Source organism: Lepidothrix coronata, unplaced genomic scaffold (assembly GCF_001604755.1).
Source record: "Lepidothrix coronata isolate B3197 unplaced genomic scaffold, Lepidothrix_coronata-1.0 Scaffold31, whole genome shotgun sequence".
NCBI classification, from domain to species: Eukaryota; Metazoa; Chordata; class Aves; order Passeriformes; family Pipridae; genus Lepidothrix; species Lepidothrix coronata.
In genome coordinates this window covers 5,711,318-5,724,694 of record NW_016690211.1, presented here as the reverse complement: position 1 = coordinate 5,724,694, position 13,377 = coordinate 5,711,318, and the positions used below count along the sequence as shown (strand labels likewise).

At 39.5% G+C, this 13,377-nt stretch overlaps 1 protein-coding gene across 7 annotated transcripts in view; it reads right to left on the bottom strand.

Annotated features, from left to right (window-relative positions):
- The window catches only part of DDX4 (DEAD-box helicase 4), a 68,445-nt gene that overhangs the window by 41,241 nt on the left and 13,827 nt on the right, over positions 1 to 13,377 (bottom strand). For all 7 annotated transcript variants that reach the window (XM_017811298.1, XM_017811300.1, XM_017811301.1 and 4 more), the window contains 6 exons: positions 11,480 to 11,609; positions 10,262 to 10,428; positions 9,364 to 9,509; positions 8,104 to 8,203; positions 6,065 to 6,335; positions 5,834 to 5,914 (listed from right to left, as the gene is read on the bottom strand). In XM_017811298.1, the coding sequence (XP_017666787.1) occupies positions 5,834 to 5,914; positions 6,065 to 6,335; positions 8,104 to 8,203; positions 9,364 to 9,509; positions 10,262 to 10,428; positions 11,480 to 11,609 (895 nt within the window). The remainder of the gene's footprint in view (positions 1 to 5,833; positions 5,915 to 6,064; positions 6,336 to 8,103; positions 8,204 to 9,363; positions 9,510 to 10,261; positions 10,429 to 11,479; positions 11,610 to 13,377) is intronic.

The window sequence follows — 13,377 nt, the reverse complement described above, 5'->3', positions numbered from 1 at the left end:
CTGCTTTCCTACCTGCCAAAGGTGAAGGACTTTAATCAAACTGGTGTTTGTGGGCATTCTATTTGATCTCTCTGTTGTTCATGACTCTTGTTTACATCCTTCAACTCCTATGGCCATAATTATTGAGTTGAGAGATGCAGCCCTTAATCATCAAATTTAAGTATGCAGTCCGAATTTTGACACTTTACTCAGCCACCACCTGCAGATTCATTAGAGCTAATTCACAGCCCACAAACAGCTCCAGATCAAGGGCTGTAAACCATTAATTTATGTTTTCCTTTAGTGACAAGAATTGGACGCAATTTATACTCAAATAGGCTTTTTATGTCTCATAAATATCAAATTTAACTTAAAAAAATTCCCACTACTGTTATCTGCTCTGCCTTATAAATCATTTGCTGGATGCACTACTACCTCAATTCATCTTGAAGCCTAACGATTTATGATCAAACCCTCAATTCAGAAGACTCTTCCCCAGCTGCCTTCACTCTTATCACTTTAAATAGCAGTGATCATAGGAGGTCCTCTGTCCAACCTCTTGCTCAAAGCATCAGTGAGGAGACTGGGACATGTGGCTCAAGGCTTTATCCTGTCTGGTCTGGAAAACTATGAAGGATGGTGTCTGGCACTGAAGTGCTGGTCCATTATGATCTTAGTAGGAAAGGCTCTCCAGGCTCTTCTCTAGGTTATTATTTTAAATTCCATTAGGAGCTCATCATTTGTCCACACTGCCTTGCACAAGACCTGTTTTTCATGCCTGCCCAGGTCACTCTGGATGGGAGTCCTGTTCTTGAATGCTTCCGCTGGTTGTCCCCCAGCACAGTATTTCTTACCTGCCACCTTCAGAAGCAAGTGCCTCCTTGCTTCCTTTCTAATCCTGATCCACATTGGGGTGTTTTTTTCCTAGCTGCTAAAAGTAGCAGTTCAGTCATTCTGTGACATGCTGTAACTCCCATCTTCTCAGCTTCTCAATTTTTGTCTGATATCACAGAATAAGAATCATAGAATGGTTGAGATTGAACGGGAACTCTGGAGGTCATCTTGCCCAACTGCTATAAGCCTGAAAATTAAAAAACTTTAATTTCCTTTTCATTTTTACTCATGATCAGTGTTCAGTTCTTTGTGCAATTTCTTGACTTCCTCTGTACTAATACATTAGTAACTTACCTGTAAGAATATTTTGAACCATGATCATTACTTCCAAAGAGATTGTGCCCATTTTCTTCTAAGATACCATACCTGACTGACTTCGTAAATCTGCATCCAGATTACTAAAACTGGTGTTCTGATCAGGATCTACAGTCAAAACAGTGTCACAAGTCACCCCTACAGACTGTCCTTTCTTTTCACCTTGTGGTGGGTTGACTTTAGCTGGATGTCGAGTATGCACCAAGCCATTGTATCTCATCTTCCTGTATCTCATCAGGAAGGGGGAGAGAAAATAAAATGGAAAACAATTCGTAGATTGAGGTAAGGCAGTTTACTAAGGCAAAAGTGAAAGGCTGCATGCACACAAGGAAAGGGAAAAAAACTCTTAAGATTCTACTATGTACTTCCTATCAGCAAGCCATGTCCAGACACCTTCCAGGGAAGCAGGGCTTCAAGCACATGTACTGATTGCTCTGGAAGGCAATTGTTCTCAGTAGCAAATACTCTCCTTCCTTCTTTTCTGTGTGAGCACTGCTCAGTAGCTGCCAAAACACAGCTGTGTTGCCAACACCTTTCTAATAACCAATACAAAGCACAGCACTGTGAAGGGGCACACAAAGCTAAGGGGAAAATGAACTCCATCTCATCCAGACCCAACAGACACCCTGACTGCACTCCTCTCAGACCACGATGAGAAACTCAACTTGTAAGGAAAAGTGCAGGCACTGCATGAAGTACATCACTACTGCAATGTGACAAAAAGAGAAAAGGCAGGATTTTAAATATTGTTCAATGAAAGAAGGTTTGAAGGAATTTCTCAACACTAGCTTGTCAAGAATCTTCACTTTAATCTTGAACTAAGTTGCAATACAGACAGCAATTTTTATACAAACATGGAGGTAAAGATCAGAAAAGCATCCAAGGACCTGAGTTTAGCACAACTATAGGCAGTAGAAACATCTAACCGAAATTACAGGTATGTGGTACACTGCTATCAGGTTTCAATCAGTTCAGCAAAACCTTTTAAGGACATTCACCCTGGCTGCTGCCAGAGGGACAACAGGACTCTCTTGAGTGAAGACGGTATTAATATAGTATTTTACAGTAAATTTTTCAGCATGTTCTCCATATAAGATTACTTGAGTGCAAGAATAAAAATAACAGGCAGCTGACAGCACAGTTCATTCCCCACCTCAACTTCCCTTGTCAGCATTTTCCTCCAGCTGAGAATCACATTGAAATACCTTCCTGCAGATTAAATATGTATTTAAAGAATCACAAGGCTAAAACTAAAACTGAATGTTCAAAAAGCAACTGTATTTTTCTTCAAGTACTTCAACTCTTCGAGGTTTTCATTTTCCTTTTTTCTGTAAGTGCTTAGGAACAATAGGGCTAGAATAGTTCTTTTACAGAAAAAGAGACAACTGCAGAATTCCCTCTGTTGCCCAACCCCAACTCAACAAGTCATAAAATGGGAGATAAAGCAAAAAACACGCAGCGATCCTTTAAAAAAATGCTAAACCATGTTCTCTTCACAGGTTTATTCTAGGTTTTGGTCCATGACTCTGTCCTCTGGCTTCTTTTCACCGAAATGGAAGGCTTTATCAGGTCACAGCTTCCTCCAACAATTACAGTTCACTCACTTTTACTGCACTCAGCAACCAAAAGAACCCTCAGTTTCTCACCTGAAATTCAGAATGGATGCGAAAATCTTCAAGGAGACTTCTCAGGAAGAGGAGTCATGCTGCCCAGGGTATTTACTCTGAATTACAGACTTCAGGCCTAAATACATCCACTGCATGTGAGTTGCAATTTAAGTATATTATCCTTTCAGCTCATTTCTAAGTACACAATTAACACTTTTTCCCACATTATATAGCAGTAAAACTACAGTCTACAAAAATAACACTATTTTTCTAAATGGATACTTAAGTAAATAGTTTTGGTGACAGTGACAGCATGCTTTTCCACAATGACAGATTCCCTAGTACTGCCCAGTCAGTTCTGATTCCTACAAACTTGGGCATTAAACCTTCAGTCCTGTAAGCAGAGCTTAAAATTATTATTTCCCTGGATTAAGTAGGAAGACTGTACAAGAAATAGCACTCAGCACTGTGTGTCAAATACCAAAGAATTTGAGAAGCTCGTAAACTTGTTCAGCTGTGCAAGATACTATGAAATATAATTACTTTGCCATTTTCCTTTGGAACACAATGATATGCAATCTTTGTAGCATACTGCATTGATAAAGAGAAAAAAATTCAAAGAAAAAGCAACTTTAAAGAAATCTCCTTAAACTGTTAATGACCGCTTACCCTCTATAGGTTCTACAAGCCAGGGAAACTTCTTGGACCTAAGTCACCAGGCTTGTTCTAAAGCAAACTTTTCCACAAGAGACAGCAGAAGCGTATGTCTGTCAAAGGTAAAATCATTCTACTAGAAACAAACAGGGCTCCATCATTCTCTGATGACAGCTCTGTAAAAACGTGTATTTCCACTAAGCTGTGGGTGTAGCAACTGATCTTTAGTTCCATATGGAGATGCAAATGTTCCATGCATGTCAAAATAATACCAGTTCATGAAAGCGCAATATGTGGTTTTTTGTAATATCTGATACAGAGGCTACATTCAAAGAGAACTCCTCAAATTTCTATTAAGTAATCAATTAAGAGGTGTTCAACAGATCTTTTAGTCATCACAACACAAGATTCAAACTTTTTAACTGACATGTTACAAAAAAAGGACAAAGTTTAAGTGAACCCTTATATAAAATACTTTCCCAAACTAGGTCTCCACAAGACTATCTTCCCATGCAACATTTCATTTACAGCGCAACAGAATATAAACCAGTTTGGGATAAAATAGTTTTAATCCCATGACTCAACTTCACTTGCAGAATACTTCATCTTCATTTCTCCTGGGTTCATGTTGCCTCTACCTCTGTTATTCTAGGAAACAGAACAGGTCCTAATTTAGAATCATTCCAACCACTTTCAATTATTTAATGGTAAAAGTCACTGCAAAACAATTTCAGCTTTCTGCGTGCATGTCTCAATGTATCTGAACACCACTTCTAAATATAGTTTTTATCATGAACCTTCTATATACAAGGTTTTTGGACCCCAGTGTGAAATTAATGCAGTTTAATCAACCTCAGATTTCATCAGGTGTGGTAGTAACACTTACTGAAGTTCACATCCCAACATCTTTTCTTACCCAAAACAAATCAGTTCATACAACTGTGGGAAAAAACTTCCTTCTCAATTTCTTACATAAAAGTGACTGAATTACTTTCTCAGTAAATGCCTTTTAAAAAAACCAAAACACCGAAGTCCAGTCATCTATAAGATCATCCTAAAATAATCAGATAAGATCTTCCAACAGATTCCGCTTTCAAATTCACCATTTGATTATCGAATGGCCCATCTATGCATTCCCTTTGAAAGTGAATATTATAAAAACATAAATATTACCTTTCTTCTCCAAGAGAAAGGGCATGAGGATCCTTACTGAACATTAGATAAGACTTTCTTTCAATAAAAGTAAAGCAGCAAAACCCAGCTTTAATAGTTCATTTGAAAGAAAAAAAATAGGACTGGTTACAAATGCACAGTTTCTGTCAGACTGACATCAGATGGTCTCAAAAGAATTAGAACCTCATGATCTCCAACTCAAGAGCTGGTGCACTGTATATATGTGATATCAAGGACAGTATTCCCAATTCAGGCAGAGAGATTTCATCTGAAAATATTGTATTCACACATATCCTTGGGCAACAGTCAGATTTGGTAGCTCAAACACCCAAACTTCTCAGTACTTTCAATAATTACAGTATGGAAAAAGATAATTAATGAAAGGAAGAGTCTGAGCTTGAATTCAAGCTTCAGACACCATCTAAGAAGTGAGAGCAATTACTTCTACCATGGTCTCTAAGAAAGTATCAACATTTGGAACACAGCTGAGATGTGATGAAGTTCTTACTGGAAGTAGCAGATGAAGGAAAGGCTTTTAGTTAAAATCCAATTAGATAAAGGCAATTAAGTAACAAACATCAGTTGAAAATTTGAATTTCATTCAAAATAGGAGTAAGCACAGAATTTAAATCCTAAAATATTAACTGCAGAGTGATTTGAGAGCTATGCCATAGAGGCTTTCTCCCTTATTCAAGCTGTATTTTAAAACACTATTAGACTAGAAGGCTTCTCCTCATCACAGATATTAAGAACAATTTTGGCATGGACCAGACTGGGGCATTTATCTAACTATGATTAACTGAGATTTTAGTCAACAAGTTACCTGACTGAATGATTTACAGCAAGCAGTAACTGTATGATCAGCAACTATATGCTCCCATTTTACATGTGCAGTAGAGAAATTTCTGGAACTACAGCCTTGGCATATGTTTGCACAAACCTGTCTTCCACAGACTAATTCTTGACACTACAGATCAAGAGTAAGGCAGTTAGTAACAGGCCACACCGTTAAGAGTCCAAGTCAAGCAAGCCGTCTGAAATTAGTTTCAGTAATTCTTTGGAATTCTTTGAAGATGCACAACTAAGAAAAGGGATGCAGTTACAGTCAAAACAGTTTCAGTGGCATTACTCACGATATATACGGCTAAGTACACTTTTTCACTAAGACAAAGTTCTAAAAGTCAAGACTTTCAGTTCATTTCTAGACCTACCTTTCGGACATTAACTGAGAGTCTTCCTCTTTCAGACTCAAAAGCAACTTCTGTCAACCAAAGAGGAACTTCCTGCTGGGCCTACATAATTAAGAATGACAATTTAGAGACTTTGACTGCTTTACCAATTCAGGAGTTCCCTAGCTGTTCCAAAGACCTAACAGTTGCTCAGTACATTAAAGCAAAATCTCAAAGAGCAGAGAAAGTTAAGCAGTAAGATTTGAAACTTACGTCTGAAAGCACTTTAATTAGAGACTGTGCAAGATGGCCATCCGAATCATTATCAAAGAAGCAAACTGCTTTCCCTGTATTTCCACAACGGCCAGTTCGTCCAATTCTGTGTACATACTCCTCAATGGTGGAAGGAAGATCAAAATTAATAACATTCTGAACGCTTTCGATGTCCAGACCTCTTGCTGCCACTGAGGTTGCCACGAGAACTGGACATTTTCCAGAACGAAAATCCTGAAGGGCTATTTCTCTCTCTCTCTGCTCTCTATCTCTACAAAGAAAGCAATGGTTAGAACACATGTCTCAAAAGATCTACGATATTATTTAAGATACACTTTAAATGTCATGATTCATGGATAGATGTAGTCCTTGTGGGGGGCAACAGACACAAAAAAAAAAAAACCCGAACAACCCACATATACTACCAACTCAGGTTTTCTGAATTTTTAACTGATTAGCAACTGCTTTACCCTAAGTCTCTAGATACATTGAGGTTTTTTAAAGTATCAGACATAATTATGCATCAAACTGCCTCCCTAAGAAGATTCACTTGTTTAATTGGTTGATTCTTCATGCCACAGTTAGAAGTCCTTCTCCTACAGCTTTGTAGCAGGGAGTCAGAGTAACAAAGATTAAAGTCTACCTAGACTCCCACGTTTTTCAGATATACTAAAAAATGTGGCCAGCCAACAATAAAGAACTTGTCTTCTGTTTATCATCATGCCAAGAAAACCATATTTGCTCTGGGGTTTGCATGTTTAAAGAGTATTTACAGATCATCCAGTACTTAACTACTGTGGATCAGAGTTTCACTCACACTCTTTGTTGTCCAAATGAGAAAACAAATTAGAAACCTAAACAGTACTCTTTGGGACCTTAACACGGGATATTTAGTGAAGTCTGGTATGACCACTATTCCAGAGAAGAGTAACCATCCTAACTTCAACTCAAAAGGGTAAAGTGAATCAGAAACCACTAACATTCATGATGCTTCCACTGAACCAGTTATTCAAGTGTCTTTAACTCACAGCGCAGTGTTTCTACAGAAATGTGTTAAGAACCTCCTCTCACACAAGGAACTTGTGGGACAGCAATTCAGACTAGCCAAGAACAGAAGGCCAGACCTTCTCAATATGACTTTCACACACCTATACATCTGACAGGCCACAGGGTACACATAAACATCTCGTATCTGTGTAATAAGATCATTTTAACCCCTCTACAACCTTGATGTTCTGACATCTGTCAGAACACTGCCCATAACATAATTTTATTGGCAAAAATTCAAGTCCCTTCCTCCTAATACAAAAAACACTACAAAATTACATTTTCAATGTGCTACAGGCCACTAGGATAAAAAAAAAAAAAAAAAAAAAAAAAGAAAACTTCATTCCAGCTCATGATGTGAAAGACACATCATCTTAGATGTGTTTTTACCTGGAATCAGAACCTACTTCACTTTTGTTTCTCAGAATCTGTTCAGGTATGCAACACTAATAAGTGGACTATTAACACAAGTTAGAAGCATCTTTTCTTTAGATCTATCTCCATAAAAATGCTAAGTCCATGAACACATCATAGAGGCAGAAATGACAGCATCAGAAATCTGTATGGCATGTGACTTATCATTTTGAGGAAGCTCCAAGACAGAGTGAAAGGTCCACAACTGCCACTCGCATTTACAAACATCATCTCACCAGTAACAGCAAAAGTTCTGGTTTTGGTCACGGAAATTATGGCAAAAACTACACATGAAGAACAGATGATTCTAAGAATTTATTATACTAATTTTCTAAGCAGTAGGCATAAAAGATTCTCCAGTTCAAACACAGCATTTGGTCAACCAAAAAGATGTATACTCAGCAAATGCTGTGAGAACCAGCATTCAGAAGCTTTACATTCTCTATTGGGCAGAGCTACTGAGAATTACAGGACTATGTGAAACACTGCAAGCTAAACCACAGATGTGGCAAAACCTGTGTTCTCAATAAAAGCTTCTCACAATAGTATTAGGTGACTTTCACTTTAAAAATACTTACCCATGGATGCTAGTGGCTGGTATATTTTCTTGACAAAGAAAGCATGCAATGAAGTCTGCTTTTTTCTTTGTGTCCACAAACACCATGGTTCGCTCATTACCTATGTTGAACAGAAGTTCAGAGCCACTGCAGTTCAAAACATGATGCACTTCACTATTTAGAGTTGCATTTACTTATATAAACACCTAATATATATGCACATATTGTAATTTCTTGATTGTGTTGAACTAATTAAACTCAATTGATCGATTTCTAGATCAATACAGAAACCTGTGAAGACATGTGCCTTCTGTTTTTCTCCTCAATAAAAGGAAGAAATTAATGTTGCTCTCTGAGAAGCAAGCACTCCCTTTCTACAGTATGAAGCTAAGAGCAGCACGCCATCCTGAGCACTGAACAGCAAGGCAGATAAACTACATTTTAATTCCAAACTCAGTTCCAGTTTTCAGCATTAAAACGTAAGATAAATTCAGAACAAAAATGAAAGAATCCCAGTCACTTACAAAATACAGGCCCAAACATTCAGGTAAGAATTTTAATACAGCTATAATCTTGAGATAACACCTCCAGATACTAAAGAATTGTCACACTCACTCACTCATGGCCAGTCTTCGTGAACGCAGATTTGGGAAAGGTCATTAACCCTTCGAGCCTGCGCAGTGGATTTTTTTAGGTGAGACACAGTGTGCACTGAACTGAGCCCACCCTTTAATCCTGAGGTTCATCTGCCGGGGCCGAGCAAGCTTGGACAGTGGCAGTGAGGTCCTCAGGACGTAGGTTTGTTTAGAGTGACCTCCTCTTAGATGGATGGCCTTACAGGGCTGACGAGCTCCATCTGCCCGGAGGAGTTCCCTGACCGGGAATCGAACCCGGGCCGTGGCGGTGAGAGTGCTGCAACCTAACCACTAGACCACCAGGGGTCCTCTAAAGAATTGTAACTGACCATATAAAGAAGAAAACCATCTAGGAAGCTTATCTGCTGGTACTCAATAGAGATGAGACACTGACGAATACTGGGTATTTGATTAGATTCAGTGACCTGCAGAGGTCCCTTCCAATCAGAAGTAATGTGTGAATTTATGAAGTATCTGTAACACAATATGCCTAAAAACTTGGAAATTCTGAAGTTCCACTTCAAGCTTCATCAGTAGTCTTGTAAAGCATGTCACAATAAAATCACAGAATCATGACCTTTTAAACAAAGTTTAAAACCAAGCAATTTTCCTTTCCTGGTAAAATATTAACAACAAGGAAAATTACCTGTGCTGCGTAGAATTTCCATCAGTTTATCTCTCTTGAGATACTGAGAAACCTGAAGAATATTTTGCTGAACATCGCTGCATGCTCCACCCACATGTCCAACAACAACAAATAAAAAATCAGTTTTCAAAAATTCACCAGCCAGCCTTAAAAAGAGACAAAATTGAGCAACATGAAGTCTATTATGTATATTATTTTTGCTTTAAGATCAAGTATTTTCATTTACAATAAGCAACCCTTACAACAAATATTTTTATTCTCTGTCTAGTCAGGAATAACACAAGCACTCATATGTGCATTTTTCAAAAAGCTAAAAATGTCTGCAGTGTTTGGGTTCAGAATTCCAACCACATCCTGGGCTGCATGAAAAGAAATATGACCAGCAGGTTGAGGGAGGTGATTCTGACACTGTCTTCATGAGATCCCACCTAGAGTGCTGTGTACAGCTCTGGGGTCTTCAGCACAAGACAGACATGGACCTGTTAGAGCAGGTCCAGAGGAGGCCACAAAGATGACCACAGAACTGGAGCACCTCTCCTGTGAAGCAAGCTTGAGAGAGCTGAAGAGCTGGGGTTGGTCAGGCCTCTCAGAAGAGAAGGCTCTGGGGAGACCTTACTGCAGCCTTCCAGTACCTAAAGGGGCCTCATAAAAGAGAGGAAGAGAAACCTTTTACATGATTCAATAGGACAGGATGAGGTACAGGCTGGACAGAAAAATGGATCAAGACTAGCCCTAAGGAGAAAGACCCTAAGTCTTTCCATTTGCTGGTGGATGAGAAGCTGGATATGACCCAGCAATGTGCACTTGTTGAAGCCCAGAAATATAAAGAGTATTCTTAACTCTTCAGTTATTTAATTCTGTACATCTTCACATATGTTTCTATTTTTACTTTACTCACCTCTGAACTTCTTCAGGGAATGTGGCACTAAACATTAGTGTCTGGCGTTTGTCTTTTTGTGGCATGTCTGGGAAAGAAATCAGCTTCTTCATCTCTGAGCCAAAACCCATATCAAGCATGCGGTCTGCTTCATCTAGCACCAAATATTTCACATTATGCAAACTAATCTGCAAGTATTTCAGTCAAAGAAAAACAGTATTCGTTCACTGACAGTACATACTTACAAGATTTCCTAACTGGTAAAATCCAGCTTTTACTTATTTCTTTCAAGTAGAAGTTACTAAAAAATGAAAGTTAATTATTCACAAATCAAAATATTTATTTGCATCTCAACCTCAACTTTTTAATTTGCCCTAATTCTAATACTATGCACACAATGAAGTGCTTCAGAACTTGCTTCAGCAATATAAACTGAGATAGAACCTGAAGATCAACTATTAGTCAAGCACATCTATTTTGGAATTCTGCTTTGAGTTTTAGAAAGGTTCTCTCATACAACCCTCACACATTCTCAAGAAAACCTTTTGTTCTGAAAAAATAAATTATGTCAGAAAGTATTATTAAGGACAGTTCAACTTCGCTGGTCCTGACCAAGACCAATCACTTTGATTAAAAGCCTGACAACAGCAGAAAACTAATCTCCAGTTTATTACCAGGAAATGTTTTTCCAAACTTCATTTGTCCAGTGCAACATCATTGAGTTACCAATATAATGTGTAACAATTTGGATTTGAATTTACAATGGCTGGAAAAATAGAAATTCAAATACAGTATTACACTGGAATTTTTTGTATTTTTAATAAAATTGGTATGAAAAAATATAGTTAGATAAAAGCCATCGTAGCAAAAAAAACCAAGACAGTAAGTGAAAATCTGCTACAGAATTTTCCAAAAGAACTAGGCAAAGCTATTCCATGTATTTAAACCATGAAATCTTATTGTCACGAACACTGCAGCCACTTTGATTTAGACTGATATTTTCCAATTGGCTCTGAAAGGAACTGAAGAGATCTACACTCAGGCTATTCTTTCAAAAACCTCAAGGAACTTAGAGCCATTGAAAACCAATCAGTATGCTGCCTTTGTACAGGCACTGAAATACAAGTGACCTTGTCTTAGAATATCTACCTCTGCTTCTATCAAATTTGAAGAACAAAAACCAGTAGATAAAAAAGGTAAGAGTGCTTAGGGAATTCACATTAAATTTTAAGATCTTACCTTTCCTCTTCCAATGATGTCTAGAAGCCTTCCTGGAGTGGCACATAGTATATTACAGCCTTGCATAACCTGATGAACTGAATGGCCTATTTGTGTACCTCCATAGACCACAACAGGCCTTATACAAGTTCTGTTACATAGAAAAAAGTTCGGATTAATTATGTAAGTATGCAAACAGTATTGTTTCAGGAAAAATTGTAAAAAATAATCAGATCTACCACAAACAAGCTTAGAGTGGTTTAATTCCTTTTCCATACAGCTTGCTCCAGAAGGACTCAAAAAAACAGGAATTTGCTCACTGTAAGCTTGAAGTTCCCATTCTCACTGTGTAACAGAGGCTGCCAAGATGGCCTGCTTGGAATGAACTCTTGATTTCACCTACATTCTTCCCTCTCGCTTAAGCTGAGAGCTACTAACACTAACACAGTCAAAATGGTGTTAGGCTTTGTTTGTTCCCTTTTATACAGCACACTTAGGAAAAGCAGAACCACCTCTCTATATGCCTCTAGAGCTTTGTGGTGGTTTGGACCTTGGTTTTTCCCCCAGAGGCTGAAAAGTGGTAGACCCCAAGGGGTGGAAACCCCTGGATGTTTTGAAGTTTTGCCCAATGGGCGCTCCTGCAAATAATGTAAACATATCACAAGCTCACCAGAAGAGATGAGTTGTAGTTTTGGTTGTTGGAGGAGTGGTGGCCATGTTGTGAGCCACGAGGAAGGGGCTCGGAGCCCCTTGGGCCCTCTGGGGCCTCCCAGCCCCTGGCTGGGAGGGGACTGCAAAGACCTGGAACAGTGCTAGACTGGACTAAGTGTCTGTAGTTATGCCAGGAGATGTTTTCTCCATGGGCGCAGAGCAGCAGCCGGCACTGACCAGAGAAACAGTGGCACAGAGCCAGGACAGATAAGACCTGAACCGGAGAAGCAACAGAGACATGCAGCATCGCAGAAAGGACTCCTGGAAGGAGAAAGAGAGAGCCAGCAGCAGAGCTACAGAGTTTGGGGTAAGACTGAATACCAGACCCCAAAACTCCCTTGAGACCCCTCTTAGAGAAGAGGGACATGGACTCCTATTTTGGAGAGAGAGTTTGAGACATGCAGCACCAGAGAGAGTTTGAGGAGCTAAGAAGCTCAAAGAGGTCCCGGAGCTGGACCGGGACGACCAGAGGAATGCAGAGGGGGGTGACCTTGGCTCCCCCCTTGCCACTGCTGCCACGGTGGCAGCCTGAGAACAGGGCACAGAGGCCCTGCAGGAGCTTGAGTCTCCTGGAGATACCAGACCGTCACGAAGACCCCCCTGTGTCTTCGTGATATGACCGTGGTGAAACGACCTTGTCTGGGGTGACGAAGCCCACGGAAGACCCCTTTGCCTGCGTCAAGGGGGCCGAGAGAGGCTTGGATACCTCCCTCGTTGAGTGCTGGCAGAAAGCCAGCCACAGCTGCTGCATGCATGAGAAGAAGAAACCTGCTGCCTTGGAAGATGCTGCTTAAAGACTGGAAGGGATCTGTCCTTCTTTCCCTCCTGGACTTTTATTTGGAGGGGAGAGGAGATCTGATCCATTGTAAATACTATAAGTCATGGTAGAGATATTGTGATCGTGTGTATAACGTGATATGGTATTTATCTGTACAGTCATTGTAATATATTCCCTTTCCCCCATTTGGAGTCTGGTGTGTTTTGTCTGGAAAAACCCATCTCACATTAGGTTGAGATGTGGGAGGGGGCTTAGACTAGGGGATTGGATTTTGAGGCTATCTCAAACCATGACAAGCTTCAAAAGTAATCTCTGCAGACCTTAAAATACACAGACAGAATCTTTGTAAAGCAACCAATCACGCTGTGTGTGACACAAGGATTAGACTGCAAATCCACTTGAAGACTACACTACTCAGTGTTCTCGCTAA